This window comes from Numenius arquata, chromosome 1 (genome assembly GCF_964106895.1).
Source record: "Numenius arquata chromosome 1, bNumArq3.hap1.1, whole genome shotgun sequence".
In the NCBI taxonomy this organism is placed as follows: domain Eukaryota; kingdom Metazoa; phylum Chordata; class Aves; order Charadriiformes; family Scolopacidae; genus Numenius; species Numenius arquata.
This window is the reverse complement of record NC_133576.1, coordinates 111,826,306-111,850,852: the sequence shown is the minus strand read 5'-3', so window position 1 is coordinate 111,850,852 and position 24,547 is coordinate 111,826,306. Positions and strand designations below refer to the sequence as shown.

Genomic DNA, 24,547 nt, shown 5'->3' with positions numbered 1-24,547 from the left:
GATATTTGTTTTTTAATCAGAGAACGAGTTGAAGGAATCTAATGCTGAATCACAAGTGTGGTAGGATGATATCCTGTGGCTTTGTGTACTTTGTGCTTCACTATTTGGTGACTGGTGTAACAAACTGATGTGCTTTATGCACATCCACAGCAATGAGAAAATCCACAGTTTTGTGAAGATACAGTGTAGTAATGCAGGGGTCAGTAGCCTTTGAGGAATTCTGCACAGAGTTTTAATGTCAGAAGTTTTTACATGTTTTTACAAATGCTGCAACAACCAGAAGGACACAGAATATCACTGAATGTTTTATTGGCCATGTCTTTAGTCTGTGCTAGATGCTCTTAACTTCTGGAAAGCTTGCTCTGATGCTTTTCCTAGGTGTCACTGAATTTCACTGAATTTTTAGAGTTGGAAGGGACCATAAAGATCATCTAGTACAACTCCCCTGCCGAAGCAGGATTGCCCAGAGCATGTCAGAGCATGTTGCTCAGGACTGCATCCAGGTGGGTCTTGAAAATCTCCAAAGAAGGGGACTCCACAACCTCCCTGGGCAGCCTGTTCCAGGGCTCTGTCACCCTCACCGTGAAGAAGTTTCTTCTCATATTTGAGTGGAACCTCCTATGTTCCAGCTTGTGCCCGTTGCCCCTCGTCCTGTCACTGGGAACCACTGAAAAGAGTCTGGCTCCCTCCTCCTTCAACCCACCCTTTAGATACTTATAAGCATTGATAAGGTCTCCCCTCAGCCTTCTCTTCTCCAGGCTAAAGAGTCCCAGCTCTCTCAGCCTTTCTTCATAAGGGAGATGCTCCAACCCTTGAATCATCCTCGTGTCAGTGATTTGCAGTCTTCACCCAAAATCTTTATGGGCCTGGGCTTCTGATGCTTGTGCCATGAGTTGCTGAATCTTGTACTAAAACACTCACGGTATCCCAGCTTTTGTCAGGATGCTGAAAATAGCATTATCTAGAGACTTCTAGTCTCATTCGGTGTTCTTCAGGAATGCCCATTCTATGCTGTGTTAATTTAAAAAAAAAAAAAAAGTAAAAGGTAGTAAAGGTAGTACTACTACCTTTTTTGGCAGTAATATTTGTTTGATCACTGGAGTGGGTATTTTTGCTTCCTGTTCTGTCAGTTTTGAAACAGCTTCTCAACTTGATTTCCTTTTCACAGCATTTCGCTGTTTGCTTCTTACCTTACTATCTCAACTGGATTATATCTAAGTCTAGGACCAGACTGAACTTTTATTTTGTTCTTAAGTTTTTGACTTCAGGACAGGAAAGTAAAGTTGTGCTTGAAAAATAACATATATCACAATATATCACAAAGTTTTCTTGTAGGATGATTTCTTTCAGATGACCTACGTACTCAACAACAGTCAAGCTGACTTTTTAGCCATGATAAAGAAGTTGAGCAGAAGCTGTTGGCCCATATTCTTAAATGTTTAGGTAGCAAAATCTGTTCATTTTATCCTCAAATGGTTATATGCTTACTATCTTTGCTGTAGTTGCGGTGCTAATGATTCCTAGACAGCTGTAAGTTTCCAACAGTGTGTGCAAAGGATTAAGGTAGTGGAGGACTTGCTCAATCTTGTTTTTGCAAAAGTGATATTGTTTAAAACTGTTTTAACTGTTAAGGCTACTATATATAACGTAGCCTTTAATTTCATTGAAGGAAAGCTCATCATAGGAGGAACAGAAGACTGTATTTTCCTAGTGTTTATTATGAAGGATTTTTAACTCTTCCTATAAAGAGTACTGAACCTGTAAATGAAAACAATATTAACGTTATTTCAGTTTGGGACCACATTTTCAAAGTGTAGTACAGTTTAAATACATAAATTAGGCACGGAGCTATCAGATTTGTGATCATTCATTGCTTGTATGGAAAAATAGTCTGCAATTACCTGCTTGCCTTAGAATAATATGAATATTTGTGTATTAAAATCAAAGGCCTTTCCAAATAGTTGGTAACCCAAACCAGAAATCTGCTAAAACCTGAAAAACTTACCTAAACCGTTTGCTAAAGAGTCACTTTTGAACTGAGCAAAACAGAGCCTAAATTCATTCCTTTCTGTTAATATTGTAGTTACAGAAGAGATTATTACAACCTCTTGAATGAAATCTCTGCCTCAGATTCATTGGATTTGTGGTTCAGTTGTTTGTATTGCTGTTAGCTTGCCTCGCCTTCAAAGGGAACGTAAAAGAATGCTTCTGCGTATTCTGAGCTGTCGCTGGGCAAAAGATTGTTGGTCTTCAGAATTTCTGAGTTATCACCCTAGAAAGTGCTGAGGTAGGAATTAATACAGGGAGTTTCAGGCCCTGGAGTTCTGGTGCCTGCAGGCAGAAGTCTCTGCTCTGTGCCATCTGCGTAGGCATGAATAAGTTTCATATATAGGGAAAGATTTGTATTTTGATTCCTTCAGTACGAATTCAACTGATCCAACCCATTTGTAATCTGAATTGCCCTGTGGAGGTCAGTCCCTAATCCTGGGACGTTTAAGATCTATAAGATCTTTCTAGTGCCTATAATTATGGTAGAAATATCTTCTGAGCACATACTGCATTTACACAGAAGAGTTCTAATCTGGCTTCCCTGACTTCTATGACTGTCATGTGTTCTTTATAAAGAAATTAAACTCTATTCTTTGTGCTTTAAAACCCCTACACCCACTGTTCCCATGGCTGTTGAAATTTTCTGGGCTAAAGAATGACACACTATTTACAATGAACTTCTTATTGATTTCAGTGCTATTTGTGAAGGATTCTGCTACTGAAACAGAGAGCATGCCTACCTGTGTTAGCTTGTCTCAAGAAAAATATGAAAGGTCTGTCTGCCTTGAAAATAGGCATTCGAGATCTTTTTAGTAATACCATTGCTGTAATGCAACAAAGAAAACATTAGTAAAATGTGTCCATTTTCATTCCATCTTTGTACAGTGCCCTCCACCTCTGATGTTCAGTACCTTGAGTTTTGAGTTGCTCCTCTGCTTTAAGAATGAAACAACAATTTTATCCAACAGTGAAATCAGTCTGGGGTGAACGAGAAAGTCAAGTGCTGTGAGACGGCACGTGTGAGTGATTCGGATGTATTTTGTTGCTGAAGTTGAGTCTTATCTGGCTTTGGATTTCAAAGGCAATAGATTTTTTTGTTGTTATCACAGCCCCAACTCTGCTGAAGTCATACCATGCTTCAGCATGGTATGCATGTTAGCATGTTAGCCAATTCCTAGCTGTGCTGTCGTGGTAAAAAAGATAAGCAAGGTACAAATGTGGTCTCTCTTCTAAATGGGAGAGAAATACCTACATCATCCTGGAATTGGAACTCTCAACAAAACCTAAGTATCCTCAATTTATGATTGTCCTTCCCTTCTCTGCTTCTGGGTTAATTATTAGATTAAATAAAGAGTCCTTAAGAATTACGATGACTCAGCTATTTTTAAAATACATCTTATTTCAATAAGTTCTTCCTTGTAGCTATATAGTATTTAAGAATACGTTGTCAAAAAAACCCCAATACTAAAAGCCCCAGATTTGGATTATTTTTTAATGAGCAGTTAAAGCAATGGAATTAAATTGAAAATTCAAGTAAGATTCAATAAAACTAGTTTGAGTGACACTATTTCAGTGCACCTAAAAAAGTGCCTGCTTTAGCTTTCAGGCCACTCTGTGACTAGATCCAAAGCTTTTAAAGTAAACAATAAACATAATTATACCTTTTAAAGTCAGCTGCTCAGGTTGGTCTGACTGGAGTTGAGGGAAGCTTTGGCATTGGTTTCCATGGGATAAAGGTCTGATGTCTGATTGCTATTACCCTTAGTCTTTGGTATGTATTGAAGCCACCTAAAAGCTTTTATTTTGTATGGGAATTACCTGAAAAATTACTAAAAATATTAGTGCCCCAGTAGAGAAGAAAACCGTCATAAATTAAAACTGTACAGCTCGGCAGAAAGGTTAACTTATTTATGTCAAACTTTCACTGTACACCCACGTATGTACAGCATGTGCCTTATTCAAAGTTGTTGGTAGAAGAATGCTACACCAAATCAGCTGTGCTCGGGTTCCTTTTAGCGTCGTGACCGTGGGCTGCGCTGTGGTGCTCTCCCTACCTGCCTCTTGGATTTCCTTCTGAAAGAAAGGAGGGCAAGCGGGAGAGATGGGAGAGACCCAGGTCTTGCCCTGATCTGCAGTCGGGGACCACCAGCGTTTGCAACGTGTGCGTGGAGCACATCTACAGTCAGCGCAGCCCCGGGAAGCAGCGAGGAGAGATGTAGCTAACCATCACCCTTCTGCTGGGCTGACGTTCGATCGGCTTGAGGACGTGTTCAGCTTCTGAAGAGAAGCAAGCGGCAGTAATGCCTACGTACTCCATGCAGGGGGCTACGGCTGCTGCTGCCTTTCACACTGACTTGTAGCATCTCCAGAGCGTTTCCAAAACGGAAACAAAAAAGCAGAGGCTGCCTTTGATAAAGCTCACGTGACAAAAATAAAAAGAAAAATGGGGATGGCATAGCTCTGTAATTTTACTTCCCCTGTTTTATTTAAGTTGTGATGGTGGATTTCTGTTGAGGTGTCATTCAGCTTAGGAAGGTCATTTATTGGCTCTTTAGTCAACAGCTGAGATTTTACTCCGAATCTCACCATTCAGGCAGCCCCAGCTGCTCACTTGGAAATGATCTTTTGGCAGAAACTACTGCACACAAAGGCCACGCCTCAAAGTACATAAGAAACAAGTCTGTCTTCATTGTCATGAAGGCAAACCTTTGCTGTCATGACCTCCAGTGCTCCCAAAGAGATCATCTTCAAAAAACAAAACATTAGTAACCTTTTTTCAGTCTTTGCTTTCATCATCTGAGGAAACAGATTTGACCAACAGAAAAAGAACTGATTTGTTTTCTTCAACTGAACTGTCTCTGGGCTGGTAAAGCTGATTTTCACTTGAGTGTTTATATGTTAGTCTAAGATCAAACATGGAAAGGGAAGAGTTTTAAGAGTTCTTACGAACAATTACAAAAGTAAAATGGAAGAGTTTTAAATACAAAAATTTAAATTTAGGTTAGGCATACATTGAAATGCTGCCATAGAATCACATGGGGTTGGAAGGGACCTCTGGAGACCATCTAGTCCAAATGCTGCTCTTTTTTTTTTTTTTCCCCTTAAATAAAAGACTGGTACTTGTTTCTGTAGTGATAATTTTCAGAAGTGAAAAGTCAAATTTCTGTATTTGATTTACCTGTAGCTCCTGATGCCTTTGTACCATCTTCTGTTACTTCAATCTCTGCTTTGTGAATAGCTTCTGAAAGGTAAAGACTACCTTGCTCTGCAAAAAACCCCAGAAATGAATATTAATACTTATTTTCTGAATTCCATTGCAGATACCATTTTCTTTTTTTCTTAATTCAGAATGCTTTCACCTTTTTTTCCTACATAATCTAAGGGTGACATAACTGTTAGGTATTTTACCCGGGCAACTAATTCAATGACAGTATACTGAAAACAGTACGTTGTGATGTTATTAGCTTTTCTTCTGTTGCAAATTCCTTCCGTTGGTTCCTTCACCACATCACGTTTGGAAAGACAGCCCAGTGCACGCCTCCCTTTCAATTCCTGTTTCTGTATCTGGCTTCTGCATTAGAAGATCCTCAATTCTAATTTTGACTCAGGTCCTGATTTTTCATACATGTGCCTGATACGTATGAGCATAGACAGTCTGAACTTCTAAGCTAGCTTGGTATGAAGGACTTTTTAGCTCAGCACGTTGCTGAGATAGTGTGACTAATACGGATTTTGGACCAGTGTGACTTTATGTGCAGGCAAGTTGGGGAATAAGCTAAAACGCTCGTGTGTGTCTTGGATCTATTTACCTAAACATGTCCTTTGTCAGAACGCAGCTTCCTTGATGGCCCAGGTGCCTCAGAGTTCTACGTGAAATGTGAAACCCGCTTTCAGACAAGCAGTGAACTTCTTAGGAAACAATCACTACTGTGAATGCAAAGATGGAATATGTTTCTGCTTAAAGGGATTTTTGCTATTGACTTCTCATAATTCAGGTCTGCTTTTTAATCCAGGGGAACAACAAGATTTTGACTGTGTTTGTATCAGTGTAAACCTGGAAGAGCTGTGAGGTGTCCTCACGTTCCTGCTTATGGAGCCGGTTGCAATCTGGCCCATTTCCACTGGTGTCCAGTGGTGGAAGTTGGGCTCACGCTACAGAAGAGCATTGCTTGGACACAGTACAGGAACATCTCCTCCCTCATTTCTACCTCTATTTACCTATTCTTTCATCTTTATGACTGTACAGATGATAGTGGACTGAATGCTGAATGGGTATTACTAATTTGAGAGGTCTCCAGGTTGTGGTGGAAAGCAAGGTAACATGGTGAGAGTAGAAACTACTTAACACAGTGGGGACAACGAGTCAATTGAGGAACCGTTGGAAGGGAAATTGTAGAAAAAAACACTCTTCATGAAGAAACAGTGGGACCGTGACATAAAATGGAGCTTGGAAAAAACGAATTTTTCCCAACTGACTGCAGAAGGCAGAAAGCAGGGAAGGTTGAGAGATTTTTTTTCTTTCTTGTCTGAATCTGAGGATGGAGTCTGACATATAGGTGAAAACAAGGAAATACTAGAAGACCATTTTATCTGTTTCTATCTGAATTCTGTCCAGTCAAAAAATCTAGAATGGAAACAAACAAAACAAAATTAAGTAGAGGCAGAATTTTTTAAATTGGATAAATCTAACATATTTTGGAGGGACAAAAATAGAAGCTTTCAGGCATAGAGAAGCTATTCCACGTCTGAAATGAAGTAAGATGTTTCTTTGCTAAATGTGATCTGGTTACTCCTTCATAAGGAAGAGGAACTGAAAGCTTACCTGTTCTTTTCCCAACTGTATTTATTGATTAAATAAAAGATAAACCTTCCTTACAAACTCTGCCTCGTGTAACTCTCGGACCATCATAGCTATAAACCTACTATTATGATACGTAACTGAGTAGTGTAAGAGTAGAACTGAGAAGGGCCTCAACATATCCTTTACTCCATAACCCTGCCACAGGCAGGATCAAATACTTTTACAAGCCTTGCCCTGTGTGATGCAAAGCAGAAAGCCACTGAGTTGCTTACGTAAGAAAGCAGCTGCTAAATGAGTTTATTTATGATGGAGTCTAATTTCCTCAAAGTGTTTATCTTATTGCAGTATATGTTAACTTTATAAAATGCATCCTTGTGGACTTTATCAGCATATTGACATTAGTTTGCAATAAACAAAGGAGCAGGTTTTAACAAATAAGTGGGCAATGAGAAATTATTTTAATGTGCATCTCTTTGCAGTCTGAGATATGTACCGCAATAAAACAGTGCAGTAAAAGGGGCATAAAAACCCCCATGTAAGTAATGTGCCTTCTGAGGCTTGTTCCAAGAAAGCAACTTTTCTGTAAAGGCAGCTTTGTTTAAATTGGAGGAATTCCTTCTTGTCGTACCTCCATTTATTTACTCACATGCACAAGAATTGCGTGAACTCTGCCATCTCTCTGGGCAGTTACCACGCGGAGTCTTTCCTATGAGCAGAAATGACTAAGTTGGAATAATTTATGTTACTGGTAGCAGTCAAAAAAAAAGAAAAAGGAAATAGGTAATTTGGATTTTTTTAGTATTAATATTAAATGGGGATAAAAATTTTCCAATAAGCGGGATGATTTAAGACTTCCAGACCCAAGAGAGTTTACAATCATAATGCTAGTATTTTAGCAAAGGGAAAGTATAATTTAGTCCACTGGTCACTGGATTAGCAAGACAACGTAGCATGGGCATATGTCAACATTGTTTGCGGTGTCAAGAGTCGGAATACAGACCTGTTGGACCTAACTGTTAAATGACTATTTATAAAACAAACATAGGAATGCAAGTTGTGTTAAAGTATCCTAAATCTCTGAATGAGTAACCATTTTCCAGGCCTACACTGCCTTGACAGTTTTAATCTTAAAGAAAGAAGGAAAAGAAAAAAAAAAAAAGCAAAAGCAAGACCACAAAAAGCCCTGGCCCTTTCAGTTTCCTCTTTCCTACAAAACAACAGCTCAAATTACAATTGCCAATAATAAAGTAGAACAGTTGAGTGTGAATTGTGTTTGAGGTCCACAGAGAAAGACGTACAATCAATTCAGAAGGCCCAGGTCTACTGAATCATTCAAATGTAAGAGTCTAAAGCTATTGGGACAGTGATCATTTTTTATTCAGTCAAGCCTCTTACCTGAAATACCTTTAAAATTAGCAGTGTTGGGATCAAATGCGTCTCTAATTCCCAAGGCAGAAAAAACTGTCTTTAGGTCAAAAAGGCTTTGAATACTGAACCTGAAATTAATATGATAGATTTTATTTAAGTGTGGGATTTGTAGTTCCATAGAGCTAAAAGGTGGAATAGATGTAATTTATTTCAAGCCTTTGCATTTCATCTGTCTATTTCTGCATGAGCCCAATGCCTTCTCTGATTAAGGGTACTTTGCAGCAAAGCGACTCATCTTCACCTGAAGACTTTAACAGAAGGAATCCCTTGCCTCCATCTATTGCAATCAAACCCCCTCTCAGTCTTCTTGACACAAGAACTCTGCATTTCAGCAAGTGTCCTCTTCTGAACAGTCTTTTTGGCCATAGCAAAGGGCCCGTTGAAACATTTGCAAAAGATTAGCTTGGAGAGAAAGAGTATTAGTGTACAAATTGTTTTTCAGCACTTCATTAACGCAGGGAACGTATTGTAAGAGATGTGTAATGAAGCCCTTCCATGCTGATCCATACAATGGGTACAGCCACAAAAGGCTCTCCCGCACCTGATTCCTCCTGCTATGCAATTTCATTTGAATAGCTGATAGAAAATAGCTCCAGGATATATGCATTTGCTAGCAACGGTGAATGACTAATGTGGAAAATGGATGGCTGAAACTTGCTTTGTGCACAGAAAGATGGGTAGGACTGGTGGGGTGCCCGCAGGTTCTTTGTAGAGTACTTTTGTTGTATACTAGCAAGTTATAAAAATATGCTATTGCATTTCTTCTAAAGGTTATATATTTACTCTTTCTTAAGCCAAAGAGAAAAATAGACTGGGAAAGGGCCAGGAACATTTCTGTCTTTTCAGATCTTAAAAGGATTGCTGTACCCCAAACAAATTTTTAATAAAAGCTGTAGAATCAAATGAAATATTTGGTTTTTAAACAGTACAGAGCATACCAGAAAGTTTTGGCATTCCCAGCTCACCTCTTCATGCCTTAAGAGAGGGTTAGAGCTTTTCTGATCATGTGATGAATAACAAAACTGAAAGCATCTCATTTGTTTTTATCTCACACATTGCTCTCGTCAGCGCTGTCACACAGAATTCTGACAACCGAAGCAGTGAAGCTATCTTGCACTATTAATGTCGCTTACCTAGGGAGAAAAATGTCCATCTTCGTTCTCTTTAAGCTGTTGGCCCAGAGGTTTATGGTTTTGGCAGAAAGGTGAGACTCAATCTGGGACAAAGACGTTCTTTTGTGGCTGGGAAGCACTAGGAACATGCTGAGTTTCTCCCCCAGGTAAGGTAACTCGACCACGTTGAAAGCCGCCAAAGCTGCAGTCTGGAATTGGCCTGTAGGTGGGCAAATATAGATCTTATTCAAGTAGGGAAAAAAACCCCAAACCCACAACTCAAGCCTGGGTCAGCAGATGGTTCAGAACAGCAGTGATGGGGTGTAAGGGGTTGTCTCCAGCACACGGGCCCTGGCAACCAGCTCAGTTGCTCTTAACTCACAACAGTGGCCCATCTGAACAGAGATGATTGCGTGATATCGATACATAGATATATCTTGGCAGAAAAATGCCAATGACAGTAATAGTACCTGGAGCACTGTCTCAACAGAGAATGGATATTTTATTATTGTCTCTTATAGTAGCTGTCCTCCTTGCTCAGAGTTTAAAAAACATTACCGAGGCAACGACAGTAAATTTATGGTGACTTTTCTGGCAACGCTTGTTCTTTGAGTAAACGTACAATTTTTAAATATCTTTCACTAAAAATTCACTACTGATAGAAATCAGAAAAACAAAACAGTGTCCTATTTAATTCAGTGAAACTTAATTTGCCTCATGTTTCCATCTTTACTACTAAAAATCAGTTTTAAGCTTATTTCAAAAAACAGTTACATCAAACATTAATGCACCAAACTTATTATTTTTGAAAATCTAGGCACAAAGACCTATCAGAAATAGATGAAGGTTATAAAAACTAGTCTGAAAAGTAAAAGCTGGTGGGCTTCCAAACTTGTAATCAGTTACGCAACAATTTGTAACAGCCATTTAAAAGTACCATTTTAGTTCCATATTTTGAAGAACAATTCATCCAGGCCTTTCTAATGGACTCTGTTATACAATAGAATAGATTCAATTATCACAATTTTATATTCTTATTTTTGCGTCTGTTAATCCAATAAATTAACCCGGCTGTGGTAGTTGTATCTTCAAGGGTAAATATGCTTTCTGAGTCAGCAGTTGTAAATAACTGAATATATGTAGCTCATGTTCATAATGTCTAAATATTTGCCAATAAATACATAGCTATAGGATGTCTCAAATGTTTAGTGTACAACATTTGTTAGTTTTGCAGATACGGACTAAATAGAAATTCCTTAAGTGTTGATTATTCTGCTAGATTAAATTTTAGGCTCTTAGATTAGCCCTTCCGCCATGTAATATGGACAGGGAATTGCGCTGTTAAAACCACCTCCTAGCGTGGGGATCGTTTGCTGGGAAAAGACCTTCTGGTTTGTAATGGGTAAGCAGGGAAGTTTTACATTTGTAGTGCGCTGGCCATTTAATTTGTGGGCACGCTGATATTTTGAAGTCAAAATGTTCTGCATAAAGGTTACGTAGTCCTTACTTGTTAATTAGAAAGAAAATCAAAGACTTGAAATTATTGAGTCAGAATTTAGTGTTCCTTACTTGAACTGATTTTGAGCATCCCATAAGGATTATATATATGCTAAATCAGTATTCAAATATGGTTAACAAATTGGTTGGAAAAATGAATATGTAAAATAACTGCAGTGTTTAAAAGGCATGTGTACACAGTAATGTTGACATTTTCTTAGAGCAGTGTTAATTGTCCCCAGGCTGATTTGTTCTGTGTGGCCATGCTAAAAGGATAAATAATGTTGTAAATGCTAAGACAATAACAGGCCACAGCTAATCTTTCTTGCTCTGTGTTTTGGATCCCGATGGGAGACAGCTGCTGTCATTTAATAATGAAGGAAAGTTATCTCCTGCCTTTGTTTTTTTTGTACCGAACCTGTCTTTTGTACTAATTTCAAACCGATTTGATAGAAATCTTTCTAGCATTTCTAGTGACAAAGACTGAATTGGCCCTATCAAATCTGACAACCAGCAAATTTTAAACGATCCCTCCCATTTCAACTTCCCTCAAAAGTCTCTCCAGCTGCAGGGAGCTCACACATTTCAGATCACGTGAGAATGCAATCCCAGTATTTTGGTTAACTTTCCTTTTCTGTCCGTATATTTAACACTCCAGCTACCTACTTAAGGATGATAGGATGGAGTTCTTGTGTGTAGGCAAATGGTCAGACAAGCAGAACTCATGATTTCACAGCAAGTTTGCAAGGGCTCAGGGGCAAATATATGGTCAGTCAATGCAGCTCAGCTGCTGAACTGGTCTTTACCTGAGATGCCCATTTGTACAAGCACTGGCAGCCCCTGCCTTCCGTCATTACAGCCCTCTCATGTCTTTATCTCACTCTTCTAAAAGAGAAAGTTCACAGAAAAAGCCTGTTCCTGAGCTAATAGGTGTGTGTTAGTCCCAAGAGACGTGTTTGTTTACCCAAACAGCTCGCAAAGCAACAAAGGATGAGGCTATTCCAGATATCACGAGTAGCAAAACCCCTGTGGTGAGCTGGTGATACGAAATCAGCCAGGGCTGAAAGATCAGGAGTTGATGTAGTAGTTTATGTTATTCAACAACGAGGATGATACGGTGTAGGGTTTTGGAAGGGGAAACTCTGCACTCGTGAGTAAAGTCAATTAACTTATAAAAGACTCAGAGAGGATGGGAATCACGGAGCAGATCCTCCTGGAAACTATGCTAAGGCACATGGAAAATAAGCAGGTGACTGGTGACAGCCAACATGGCTTCACCAAGGCTAAATTGTGACAACTTTGGTGGCCTTCTACAACAGTGTTACAGCATTGGCAGATAAGGGAAGAACAACTGACATCATCTACCTGGACTCGAGCAAAGCATTTGACCCTGTCCCACATGACATCCTTGTCTCTAAATTGGAGAGACATGGATTTGACAAAAGCACCACTCAGTGGATAAGGAATTGGCTGGATGCCTGTACTCAAAGAGTAGTGTTCAACAGCTTGATGTCCAAGTGGCGACCAGTGATGAGTGGCATTCCTCAGGGGTCAGCACTGGGACCAGTGCTGTTTTGTTGGCAACATGGACAGTGGGATTGAGTGCACCCTCAGCAAGTTTGCCAATGACACCAAGCTGTGTGGTGCAGTCAAGGTCAACACGCTCAAGGGAAGGGATGCCATCCAGAGAGATCTGGATGCGCTCAAGAGGTGGGCCTGTGCAAACCTCGTGAAGTTCAACAAGGCCAAGTGCAGGGTCCTGCACCTGGGTCAGGGAAATCCCAAGCACAGGTACAGGCTGGGTGGAGAATGGGTTGAGGAGAGTGACTTGGGGGTGTTGGTTGATGAGAGGCTCGACATGAGTTGGCAATGTGCACTCACAGCCCAGAAAGGCAACCATGTTCTGGGCTGCATCAAAAGAAGCGTGGCAAGCAGGTCAAGGGACGTGACTCTGCCGCCCTTCTCTGCTCTCGTGAGACCCCACCTGGAGTACTGTGTCCAGATCTGGAGCCCCCAGCATAAGAAGGACATGGACCTGTTGGAGTGAGTCCAGAGGAGGGTCATGAAGATGGTCAGAGGGCTTAAGCACCTCTCCTATGAAGACAGGCTGAGAGAGTTGGGCTTGTTCAGCCTGGAGAAGAGAAGGCTCCAGGGAGACCTTATATCAGCCTTCCAGTACCTAAAGGGGGCCTGCAGGAGAGATGGAGAGGGACTCTTTATCACGGAGTGTAGCAACAGGAAGAGGGGTAATGGTTTTAAATTGGAAGAGGGGAGATTTAGATTAGATATTAGGAAGAAATTCTTTGCTGTGAGGGTGGTGAAGCACTGGAACAGGTTACCACAGAGAAGCTGTGGATGCCCCATCCCTGAAAGTGTTCAAGGCCAGGCTGGATGGAGCTTTGAGCAACCTGGTCTAGTGGGAGGTGTCCCTGCCCATGGCAGGGAGATTGGAACTCGATGATCTCTAAGGTCCTTTTCAACTCCAAACATTCTATGATTCTATGTTTCTACGAATGCTCCAAGTCAGAGGTGTGAATGCACTCAAGACCTGCCAATCCCAACAGGAGGAAGAAGTGTGGTGGACACACCACGGATGGCCTAGAAGAAGAAACACCATAAAGAAAGATGTAACAGTAAGGACAAGCCTGCAAAGGGCGGGAAAAGTGGTTCCTTAGCCAGGTGAATTATGGTTCAGAGATGAATAGGCATAGAAATAATGAGTGGCCAACTGCCTGCCTCATGTGACTCTTGCACAGAAAAAGAAAATGTTTCAGCCATATAAGCAAGAGAAAAAAGAAGGAAGAATAGTGCTGCTGAACACTGAATTTATTTTTTTTTAGATTCATCCCATTTATTTGCTGGAACTGATGGGAAAGAAATAATCTGATGATATAGCAAAGGGTAATGGTGAGGTTCCTAAATGAAATTAGGAAAGAACAGGAGGTATTACAACACCAGAGACCAAAACAAAGTTTAAACTACTTGAGAGACAAATAATAACCTGGGGCCTGGATGATCGTCACCCCAGAATACAAAAAGAACTTGGATGTGAAATTGCAAATGTATCAGCAAAGATTTTTAATAGACCTGTAGATTCAGTTGTGTAACAATACTAGAAAGCAGGAGTATATTTATAAAGAAAAGAAAGTGATCTGGGAAATTTTAGGTCTGTCTTTGAGAAGTTTTAGAGCGTACTCTGAAGAAAAGAATAATCAAGTCACAGAGGGAAATAGAAAGAGAGATAAATTGCAATATCAGGTAGAGCCTAGCAAAGAAAGCTATAAGCTTTTTTGACTTGATGACTAATTTGACAAAAAGGCATAGATCCAGCCATCTAGTTTTAAGTAAACATATTAAACATAGTTTCACTGTGGCACTATTTACAGGTAGAAGTGATGTCAATTAGAGCAAGAAATGAAAGGCAGCAAGCAGCCACTTGAAGGGGAAACTACAATAAGCTAGATTAAAAGCAGGACTCCCAGGTTGAAAAGATGTTGCTGGTGGGTTTCCAAAGTATTGCCAACACTCAAGAATTTCATCAAAGACAAAAAGTGAGGTTACCATGATGACTGCAGTGGTGGAAATCAAATGGCGGTTCAAAACCACACAAAAAGGTATGTATCCATGGAGATTTCCCTCCCCTTGATTTACCTGGGACCCAACAGCTGGAAAAAAGTGGAGAAAGAAAAAAGGTCCAGGTGGGGTCAACCTTGAGAAAGCACCCTGAGCTGATTCTGTGGTGCGCTATGAAAGGTATTTTTAGCAAGTCACAGAAATATTAAGAGCATTTTATTAAGCATATATATGGCCTCATTAAAAGTATTATGTACATTCCTGACCACTTATTTTCAAGAAAGATTAATTTAAATTGGAAAAGTGCAGAAAAGGACTACTAGAGAATTGAAGTATCTGTTTTTTTAATAGATTAGAAGAGCTTGGCATCTTCAGCTTAGCTAACAGGAAATTGAGAGGCAGCTTGGTGACTGGCAAATGCATTTGGGAGTAAATATCAAAGTTGAAGAGAAACTATTTAAGTCAAAGGATAAAGCTGTCACAATGGTAAGAGATATAAATTGGCCTTGAAAAATTTTAGACTCGGAATTAGAAAAGTTTTTACCTAAGTGAAGTTTTGAAATTTAGGGTAGAAGGGAAATGAGATTTTTTTATTTTGAAAGGGATTGTAGAGCTAACTGGAAGAATTCCTGGTGGTAGAAAATCAAGCTGATGGCATGAGTCCTGTCAGCAACCCACACACTCCAGGCCTTTGAGAGTAGCATACACTGTATTCATATATTATACAAATAAAAGTTTGATCTGTATTTATACTGTTTTAAGCCCATGCTGAGAGTATCGACTGATTATAAGCTATTGAAAAATTCCTCTCCCTTTTATTGCAAAGTTTGGCCCTGAAGATCTGAAGTTTTACCCTAAAGCCTTGGAGACCAGCTGGGACAGGAGGGATGGGTGTGCAGTGCTGGTGCTCACAGGGATATTACCCTCTCTCCGGTGCTCACACACTCAAGGGGCAAACAGTGACAAGGTTGAGGGGCCAGGAAATTTCTTACCCACTCCACAAATCAAATTTGAAGGGCTTGATCTTGTTTTAGTCTTAACCGCCCCTCTGTCATGGGATCAGATACGCTTCCTACAGTTCTCCCTTCCTAGGCAGCTTTATTTAACAAGCTCCCTGCTATTGCAAAGGACTTTGTATGCCAAGATACCTCCAGTCCCTCCTGTTCCCTTCTCCTGGCACGTTCTCTTGGTGCCTTTCAATTGTTTGCAATAGCCGGTAAGTCTGTTATGGAGTGCTGGGAGATGTTGGTCTGTGGTGGATGGGGCATGGACAGTAGATATTTTAAGAACCATTTTGAACCTAGGATCTGCTTTGTGATTGCCTGCAATTATAAAAAGCCAATTCAGTCACCCAGGTGTTCTTTTTGTTTGATGGGATTTCTTCTGAGACTTCCCTAGGCTGGGAAAATATTACATCTTAGTGTGGTAGTTGTGGAAATTAAATAAATAAAACTGTTCCGTGTTGTACAACAGAGCAAATCTGGATCAAGGACAATTACCGTAGTTAACTTCAGCTGTGTGATGCATTGTGGGCACTTTCAGGGTTGAGCCCTCCTCTGTGGTAAAAGGCAACATCTGGGTATCCATAAAAGAAAACTTCTTTTGCCAGGTGCTTTTGAAGTACATGGTGCTTACCAGGGCCATCTGGCTGAGTGGTGACCCAGCGCTCTCCAATGGCATGCCATGGACATCCCCACCTGCACAGGAGAGAGGTGGGGAGGGAGACACCATCTTACTCACCCAGTAAATAAAGCAAGTTGGAACAACTCTCTGTCCCTAAGGGCAAGAGGCACAACTCACAAGGCACTATTAAACCCTCTACCTTCCCCTCCCCAGCTGTATGTGGACCTCATTGGGGTGCCTGTTAGTCCATGCTCTCCCCAGAACGGAGCTTGAGTTGGTCAATGTTGAGAGCCAAAGTTGTGCCAGGACTATGCTACTCGCTGAACAGCATGGATGACAGCAGCCCGGTGCTCAGCACCATGCCCTGGTCCTAACTGGTTTTCTAGGCTAAATGTGCTTGCATGTATCTTGGAGTGGTTCATCGTTGGCACTAGAAATCCCTCATGAAATGGATTCATGATTACAGACCGCTTATGAAGTAACTAAGTCAACTGAAGCTCATATCCTAATTCTTCTTCTCTCCTATTTACTTGACAGTTCAACTTGCTTTGGGTATCTGAAAGACTTTTGAAAATGTGATCCCTTTTAATTCATCGATATACCTGTGAGCACCACAATATGAACGTCCATTTTAGTACCTTTTTCTAGAGTAATACTTTTATATCATGAAGCTGGATCACTTATTACAGTTAATTTAAGAAGGATAGAGTTTTTTTTTTTCAATAGTAACTTTAATGTTTGTAATTACCATCCCCTCATGTTGATGGCCAAATTAACACTAACTTTACTGAAGGTGACAGGGCAAATCAGGAACTGATTTGCTCTGCTGCTTCTAAGGACTGGCTTTTTCAATTATTTTTTTCATTAACACAGAATTTAATGTCATTCATTTTCTTGCTTGTGTGAAAAGCAAATTATTTTTATTTCCTATTTTGACTTTTTAAACTCAGAGTCTGACTGCTGAGCTTGTGGCCCTGTGTGTTCCCCATAGCAGCATGAAAGCATTTGACACAGTGAACTCGGTCCCTGGGGAATTTGGCTGCTCCTCATTAAAACTGAAAACAGTGCAAAGGATTGCCATTTTAAAAATTAGAGGAACAAGGACAAGTGGTTACCAGCTTGAGACTGCAAACTTATACTCAGATTCAGACCTATTTCAGCTCTTTCATTAGAAATGAGCATCAGCACAAGAATTAGATTTACTGGCTCTCAGTCTTGGTTTGGACATCATGGAGTGTAGCAAAAAGCTTCATACTTGGTTAAATGCAATTTCTCTCACTGCTCTTATTTTACATTTTATTCATGTGCGTGCAATCTTTCTCGTGGGTGGTTACCTTACCTCCGAGGTTACCGGTGATCCATTCCTGTATTTGGGCTGTGGTTCTGTTGGGGTCAGTGAAGTTGGTTTGCTGCAGGCTGCTGTTTGCCCAGCGCCCAGCACGTGCAGCGAAGCGGGGCGAGAGCTGCACCCCGGTGTCCACAAAGAAGGAACATGCCAGCTGAACCGCCGTGCCTTGGCTGGAGTCAGTGGCTCCTTCGTACACAGCGTGCAAGAAGCCCTGCACACTTTGATCTGCCAGGCAAGAGAGAGGGAAAACCTGCAATTATCATGTTGAGGCTACGGATAGCAGAGATTGCACCAGGGCTCTGCAGCTCTCAACTCTAGTGCTGACACTGCTGTCCTCTGAAAGTTAAAGCACTATAACAGCTGAAGCACCCTTGACTTTATAGGGTATTATTGTCAAGCACTACTGTCAAGGATGGTGACGCGTTGGGCTCAGGAAAGCACTCTTCATGTTGCTGTAGAAATCACTCTAGTGCAGATATGTCAAGCGGCTGCTTTCGCATCAGGCTCACACCTCTCTGTAAACACAGCTCTTACAGTTCATAAGGTACATTATTTTTTTTGGAGCACTCTCTGAGTTCCCATTAGTGAGATCTAGCACCTCTGGATGTAAATGCTGCCGATGCCACAGGACCACTGTTTCCTTCTCCTGCCATTATCAATGCCACCCACCCCAGGAAAGGCACCTCCTTGACTGCCCCAGATCTGTCTCTGCTAGCATTGGCCCTCATGTGCTGTTTTATTTCTTGAAGGCTGGTGCCCCACACTGGCCCAGTGTTGCAGATGAGCCCTGGCAATGCGCAAAAGAGCTGATAGGTTGCGCCATTTGTGTTACAAGCGTCTCTTCTTTTTATACAACCCACAAGAGTGTCTGCTTTTTTTTTGAAGTACAATTATATTTCTTATTGATTTTTTTAATTCATAAGAACCCTCAAATCCTTTCCTAAAAACACTATTCTTTGGCTAATTTTTCCTCAATTTGAATGGCTGATTATTCCTTCTAAATGTAGAATTTTATACTTGTCCTTATTGAAAAGTGTCCTATTGACTTCACAAATTTCTCTGATTTTCTAAGATCCTTTTAAATTCTATTCCAGTCTTCCCAAATGCTTGTAGCAATTACGAGCTCAGCGTCATTCAAAACTCAGTAATGTATTCTGTAATTTGTTGTCTAATGAAAATAGTTGAATAGTGCTCCGGTTTCCTGTTCCTGAGGAGCTCATGGTAGTTCAACGGTGGTGGTTTCTGTGATGGATACACTGTTGAGGTGTGGGCCTAATGGGAACATGAGTCCTGTAAGCTTAGAGAATCTTGTGTTTTTAAAATCACAAAGTTCCTAGTAGGCTCCCCTGAAGGGTGATTTAGCAGCCATTTCTGGCTGCCATTATTTCGCATGCTGTAATGGTTTGTGATGGGATAGTTCGTGCTACGGTGACCTCCTGAGGCCTGGGATTTGCACCCAGTCTGGATGATGCTTGTGGACTCTGTGTCAAATCTTCTCAAACTTCCCATGTTCATGGTTCAGCCCCTTTCCTGTTTCCCTTGTGCTTTGGAAGAGACTTGCCTGCACCCAGCCAATAAAAGTCTTGTTGAGATTTTTACTTGCCTTTAAGACGTTTTCAGCAGGTTCCTCCTTCTGTAAATAAGCCTTCCACTAGAGCACTGCTTCTTCAGCAAGACCTCAGTACCTCTTGGTTCTGCGGGACCAACAGGACCTTTTTGATTTCCCCAAGTGTCCCAATTTCTGTGTGAAATCTTAGCAGCTCTCTGTTATATATGAATTGCTGGCCACCATCTCCAAGGAGGGTCAGTATTGTGCCCCTTGCTTCTCCAGGTTGCTGTACTTGGCTCAGATGCTCCTTTGCCTTGGCCTGAAACCTCAGGATGCCTTGGGCAGCTCACAGGTATCTGGCTCCCCATGGTCTTGTCTGGAATTTCTGTTATGGTCTGGCTGGAAATCTTTGTTTTGACTCAACGGAGACCTTAGGCAAAGGGAGGAATCACCTAGTTTCTCCAGACACCTGTGGGTGTAGGCAGGGGTGGAGGGAAGTCAGGCTGGGCTGCCACCTGGGACATGGGAAGTTTGGGGCAGCTAACTGGGGAAGTCCATCCCACCTGGACCTACCTGTTCCAGGCTGAGCATCAGGTCAAGGGCAGGATCACCGTGATCCTCCAGCTGCCAGACAGTCCATCAGGAGACTTTTACTACATTGGTTCAGATTCTTGATAGGTTAAAGGGAGAGTTTCATGACTACTGGTTTCTACCACCTGAGAGTGCAGTGAGTTTCTTTTAACCTAATAGCGCTCCTTTAATAACCTGTAGGAAGACTAATCAGCTATGGGAAATTTGGTATTAAAATTTAGATCTATTACTCTTTAAGGGATAAAATATTGAACTTCTTGAACAGATGTCAAGAAAACTCACAGGATCTGAGGTGTAAAGTGCTTTTCTTGTGTGTTTTGCATTAGTACAGGAGCATTTGGCCAGCTCTCTGGAGGATGTGAGAAGTCAAAGATGGTAAATTGGAAACAGATGTTAATGTGAGGTGTGGTATCCTGAGCTTGTAACTTCAGCCATATCAAGGTGCTTAGCTAACCAAAGTCCTGAATTCTTACTCGGAGAGTGGTTCAAAATAGCTTTTAAATACTCTACTGTTGATAAAATAAAACAGCAAAGAGAAAGCATTTTAAAGCATGTAATTTTGTCTGTGGTGTATAGAGGGACATCCCTTTATACATTGTTTTTCTTAGTGCTAGAATAAAGGTGAACAAATCTTTCAAACATTAAAAGAAGATTACAAGTGCATGTAAGAGCGGATTCTTTGTGAATAGTGAATGAACCATCAATGTTTTCATTGTTTTCAGCCTGCAAGATTTTAACCACATTCTTCATTATTGTTTAAGACAGACCAAAAGAAACATTAATGCAAACATCTAATGGATGAAAGGAATTTTATCAGATATGCCTACAGATGTAATTTGGTTGTACTCATCTGGTAGGAAATTTGATCTAAGTATTTGATTTATTTATTTGATTTAAACCATTTGAGGAAGAGGGTTCCTTCTCCATCACTGGAAACGTGCTGTTATAACCGATAGCAATAGATCCCATCCTACTTTATTTTCACATTCATGCATTAATATTACTGAAAGCCAAAGCTCATGTGGCTTGTGCCACAGACAACTAAAATGGACATAAAATGTCTGCTTGATATGATGTGCCATATGAGAAGAAGTAAAGGAGTGCAAAAGAGCCAGCAAGTCGTTAACAGCCTCTGCACTTCTCTTTGTTACATTTTGTGTGGAGATCTGTGCCTGAATTTCACTCTGCAATATTACTCTTAAGGTTCTTTCTTAATAACTGAGCCCCTAATGACCAATGTGTCAAGCAAGGTATAATCCTTGGGACGAATTAATGTTGTTTAAGATTACCCTATTGAATTTACAGAAACAGGAGTCTTATAGGCAAGACTTCATCATATCAGCAGCTCATAATGTAGATGCACTGTCCTTGTGTCAGTACATGCAGCTGTATCTGTATGTATCAGCCAGAGACAGCTCTTCCTGCTGTGTTGGTTTTGAATATCAATGCTACACAGAATGGTACTGGTGACAAAGGCAGGTCATAGCACCGGACGATGAAATTGCTGTAGGTTTTATCTTTAGTCTTCATACACTGAAAGTAAATTTATGCTGAGAAATAGCAGTGTCACCTCTATACATGTCTTGTATGCAAGCTGCAAATTTTGAAGATGAGGCAGTCATCTGCTTTTCATAAACATTGTGCTCATAATGTAAAATAGTTTTTGACGTGTGATGTGAGATGGTAGGATAATCCAGAGCTCAAATGAAAACAGCATCCTTAAATTCAGCTGACTTAATGCTGGATTTTAAGACATCTGCCTATTCCATATCCCTTCCAGATTCCCAGTGAGTTTTATTTTAGCTTGCTTTCAGGGAAAGATGCAATTGCACCATCCATCTGTCAATGTATATCTCTCTGCCAGTCTCCTTCTAATAACTTCTCATCTTTTTGGCCAGTTGTAATAACATTAGAAAAAGGTGCAAAACCTTTAAGATAATACAATTTCTACTGGTTTCATAAAATTTGGTAATGGGATAGGAGAGCAAATGACTGTCCTCTGTCTGGCATCTCCCCGAAGAGGACACAGGGGAGGCCAGGACACAAAGGACACAGTTGGCCTCTGGGAAACCAGGAGCAATTCTGCTGTTCATGGAAGTAGCATTTCTAGATGTAGTTGTATTTCAGTGCAGTAAAAGAGTAAGCACTGATCAAGAAAAAGAGAGGAATAGTAACACGCATACCAAATACTCCCTTGAGTTTCCTTGGTCCAGATGATACCTGGATATCAAAGATAGAGAAAACACTCCTAAGCTTCATCTTGCACGAGACAGAAGTTTAGTATGATGTGTGCAATTTCTGTCTCCTTAGTGAAGCTGTGAATTTATTGCAAAATGTACAACAAGAAGTACTTTTTAAAAGCAGTACATTACCATGAATGTTGTATCCTAGGGCATCCTGCAGCTCTGTAAAGGTATTTCCTTGAGCTCCAAACTGCAGCAGCTCCAAAGAAACAGCTACACTTGCTGGAGAGATGACCAGATTGGTTCTGTTCTCTGCTTCAGATACATGCCGGTAGAGATTGATGGCAAATTCAGTCTTCAGCTCTTTCAGCTCATCATAGGAGATGCAGTTTCCTTTGGTTAAGCAGCAAGCAGACAGGATAAATGCAGAGAAGAAAATGGGCAACATGAAGGCAAGGTGGGAACACTCTCCACCAACCAATCATACCTGCAATTAACAATACAGTTATATTTAGAAAAGCTGAGCTGATAGAGGAACTTTCTCTTTCCGTCGGTGTTAAGATGCCACTTACAATAGTAATGATCACTGTTAAAATACTTGTCCAGGTCTACCCAGTAGCTACTGTCATAAACCTCCTCCCCTCCCCCAATACAGAGACATAGGGACATGCTGATGACTCTATTGACTAACAAGAACCCAGTTTTCCAGTACCCGTAAAGGATGGTTGGCCATTACAGTGCGTGGAGATACAGAGCTGGTGAAAAAGTTAGCTACCTGCATGCATGATGGAACACCTCAGTGCAGTCTCTACCCTGCTGAGTGCCCACAGCTCCTTTCTGTCCCCAGCAGAAAGGGGGTCACATCCAGCACTCCCAGAAGGAAGGCACCTTGTGAGGTGCAGGTACCTAACTGGAGGCTCCAGGCTGGGCTTTAGATCCAAGTTTGCAAAAGGTTGGCTTCAAATTTCCCCCCAAGATATTTCTATGAAATTTATCCCAATGAAAAAAGGTTGTATTTGCAAAAAGCTCCAGTGCTTGTAGCACAAAATCACTGCTTCGGATTTTTATGGGAAATCAAGCATTGGTCAATGTTACATTAAGAAACACTTAGATTCATAGAATCATAGAATGGTTAGAGTTGGAAGATCATCCAGTTAAAGATCATCCAGTTCCAACCCCCCTGCCATGGGCAGGGATGCCTCCCACTAGAATTCATATTTAAAGGAAAAACGCTAAAATGACAGCATAGCTTTCTTTACAAAATTTTGCCTTTTGAAAATTGTATACAAGTATATTTTAAAAAATACTGCACCTTCTTTCACTTCAGGATTTCCTACAAATCTTTCTCCATGCCCTTTGCTCTAGAGAGCACCTCTAATGCCTCGCATTTACTCACAGTTAGCTCTGTTAAATTGTCTTGCCTTTCTGTGTCCTTCTGGGTGCCTGAATGGAAGCTGTCTATGTACGTCTTGTCTCCTTCTTTAATAGGTAGTGGAGTAAAGACTAAGTCATGAGACTGCATTTAAAGGGATAGTCAGTGATCAGAGTCTCTGTCGGCGATGTCTGTACCACTCTGTCCAAATTCCTGTAGGCTACAAGCTCTATGGAGAGCCAGGCAGAGCGGCATGCCACTGACCAGCAAATCCAAGGCAAGGAACAAAAAGGTACACATGGAGATACAGTCAGCAACTTCCTTGCAAGCCCTGCTCGAGCCTCATGAGACTTGTGACCTGCTGGTACTGAGTAAGGCATCTCCTATCTCTCTTCCCATCCCCCTCCTCCTTTTATATGAATTCCATTGATTCCTCTGCCACAAAGGGGAAGAGAAAGGGCTCTCTGTGTACCAGGCACACAGCTGTTTTTTTTCCCTCCACTTTGAAACATTATTCAGAAATCCCATGCAATTAAAATGTCTTTATTTGCCAGTATTTTTTTTAATGCCATCCCAAATAGAAAGGTTTTCATTCACCCTTTAGTCTTCAGAAGGAAATAAACACCAATGCGGTGCACTTGAAGTAGATTGAATGAGGAAGGTGTCTCTTTGAACGCACCAGAAGCAGAAGAGTTGTGGTTGTGACCGCTTTAAAAGCAGCTTCAGCTGTTCATGGTTTTCTTCATGTGACAGGATCAAATCCTGCCCAGCATACTCACAGGTTCAGCCTCACAGCTTCACAATGGCACCTTAAGCAAGCAAGGTTTCGGCTTAAAAATGAGTGTAAAACTTCAGCTTATTGATCTTCATAGAGTTTGACATTATATATATGCCTAGTTATTTCACAGCGAACATTCCTGTTGCAAGTGGGAAAGAAGACATGGGAAAAAAGGTCATTACAATCAAGCAGTAGCGTTTAGGTGCTGCTGTTTCATCCTTAGCAGGGAAGAAGCAGCCACACAATTGAATTATGGCCCAAACGAGAATGAAGCAATGGGCCTCCCTTTGTCTGCACTTGTGCTGTTCCTCTCTTTCTGCTGTTTTGAGAGGATGACAGAATAGACACTGTTACTGGGGTCTCAGGGTTTAGACCACATTCATTCTAGGACAAATGAAGGGCAAGACCTTGGCCGGTCCCAGTCTAGTACAACAGGCAGAGATTTCAATGGCAGTATCCTCATGCTGAAAATTACATGTGGGCTTAAGAGTTTTGCTGCATGAGGACCTCTGTGCTGAAGTTATCGTTAATAGTGTCCACTGGACTGGACATGTATTCAGAGAGAATGAAACGGAGGCCACCAAGTGATTTATTGAAAAGCTCAGAGCTGTCGATAGATAAATTAAATCTGGTCACTGGTGAG

General features: G+C 41.0%; 1 protein-coding gene across 1 annotated transcript; it reads right to left on the bottom strand.

Annotated features, from left to right (window-relative positions):
* Window positions 1-1,717: 1,717 nt before the first annotated feature.
* Window positions 1,718-22,202, bottom strand: SERPINE3 (serpin family E member 3). Its single transcript, XM_074156900.1, has 8 exons — window positions 21,944-22,202; window positions 17,423-17,656; window positions 15,960-16,157; window positions 9,412-9,610; window positions 8,246-8,346; window positions 5,228-5,314; window positions 2,790-2,873; window positions 1,718-1,758 (listed from the first exon to the last, which is right to left on the bottom strand). The coding sequence occupies exons 1-8, from the start codon at window positions 22,200-22,202 to the stop codon at window positions 1,718-1,720; spliced, it is 1,203 nt and encodes a 400-aa protein (XP_074013001.1).
* Between the last annotated feature and the right edge of the window lie 2,345 nt (window positions 22,203-24,547).

Excerpts from the sequence above, each read along its gene's own strand:
- SERPINE3 (XM_074156900.1), bottom strand. The coding sequence starts at position 22,202 with ATGTTGCCCATTTTCTTCTCTGCATTTATCCTGTCTGCTTGCTGCTTA. Across the intron at positions 9,611-15,959 it reads CACAGCTGAAGTTAACTACG|GCCAATTCCAGACTGCAGCT; the intron begins GTAATTGTCCTT and ends GCCCACCTACAG. Across the intron at positions 2,874-5,227 it reads AAAGGCATCAGGAGCTACAG|CAATGGTATTACTAAAAAGA; the intron begins GTAAATCAAATA and ends GTTGCATTACAG.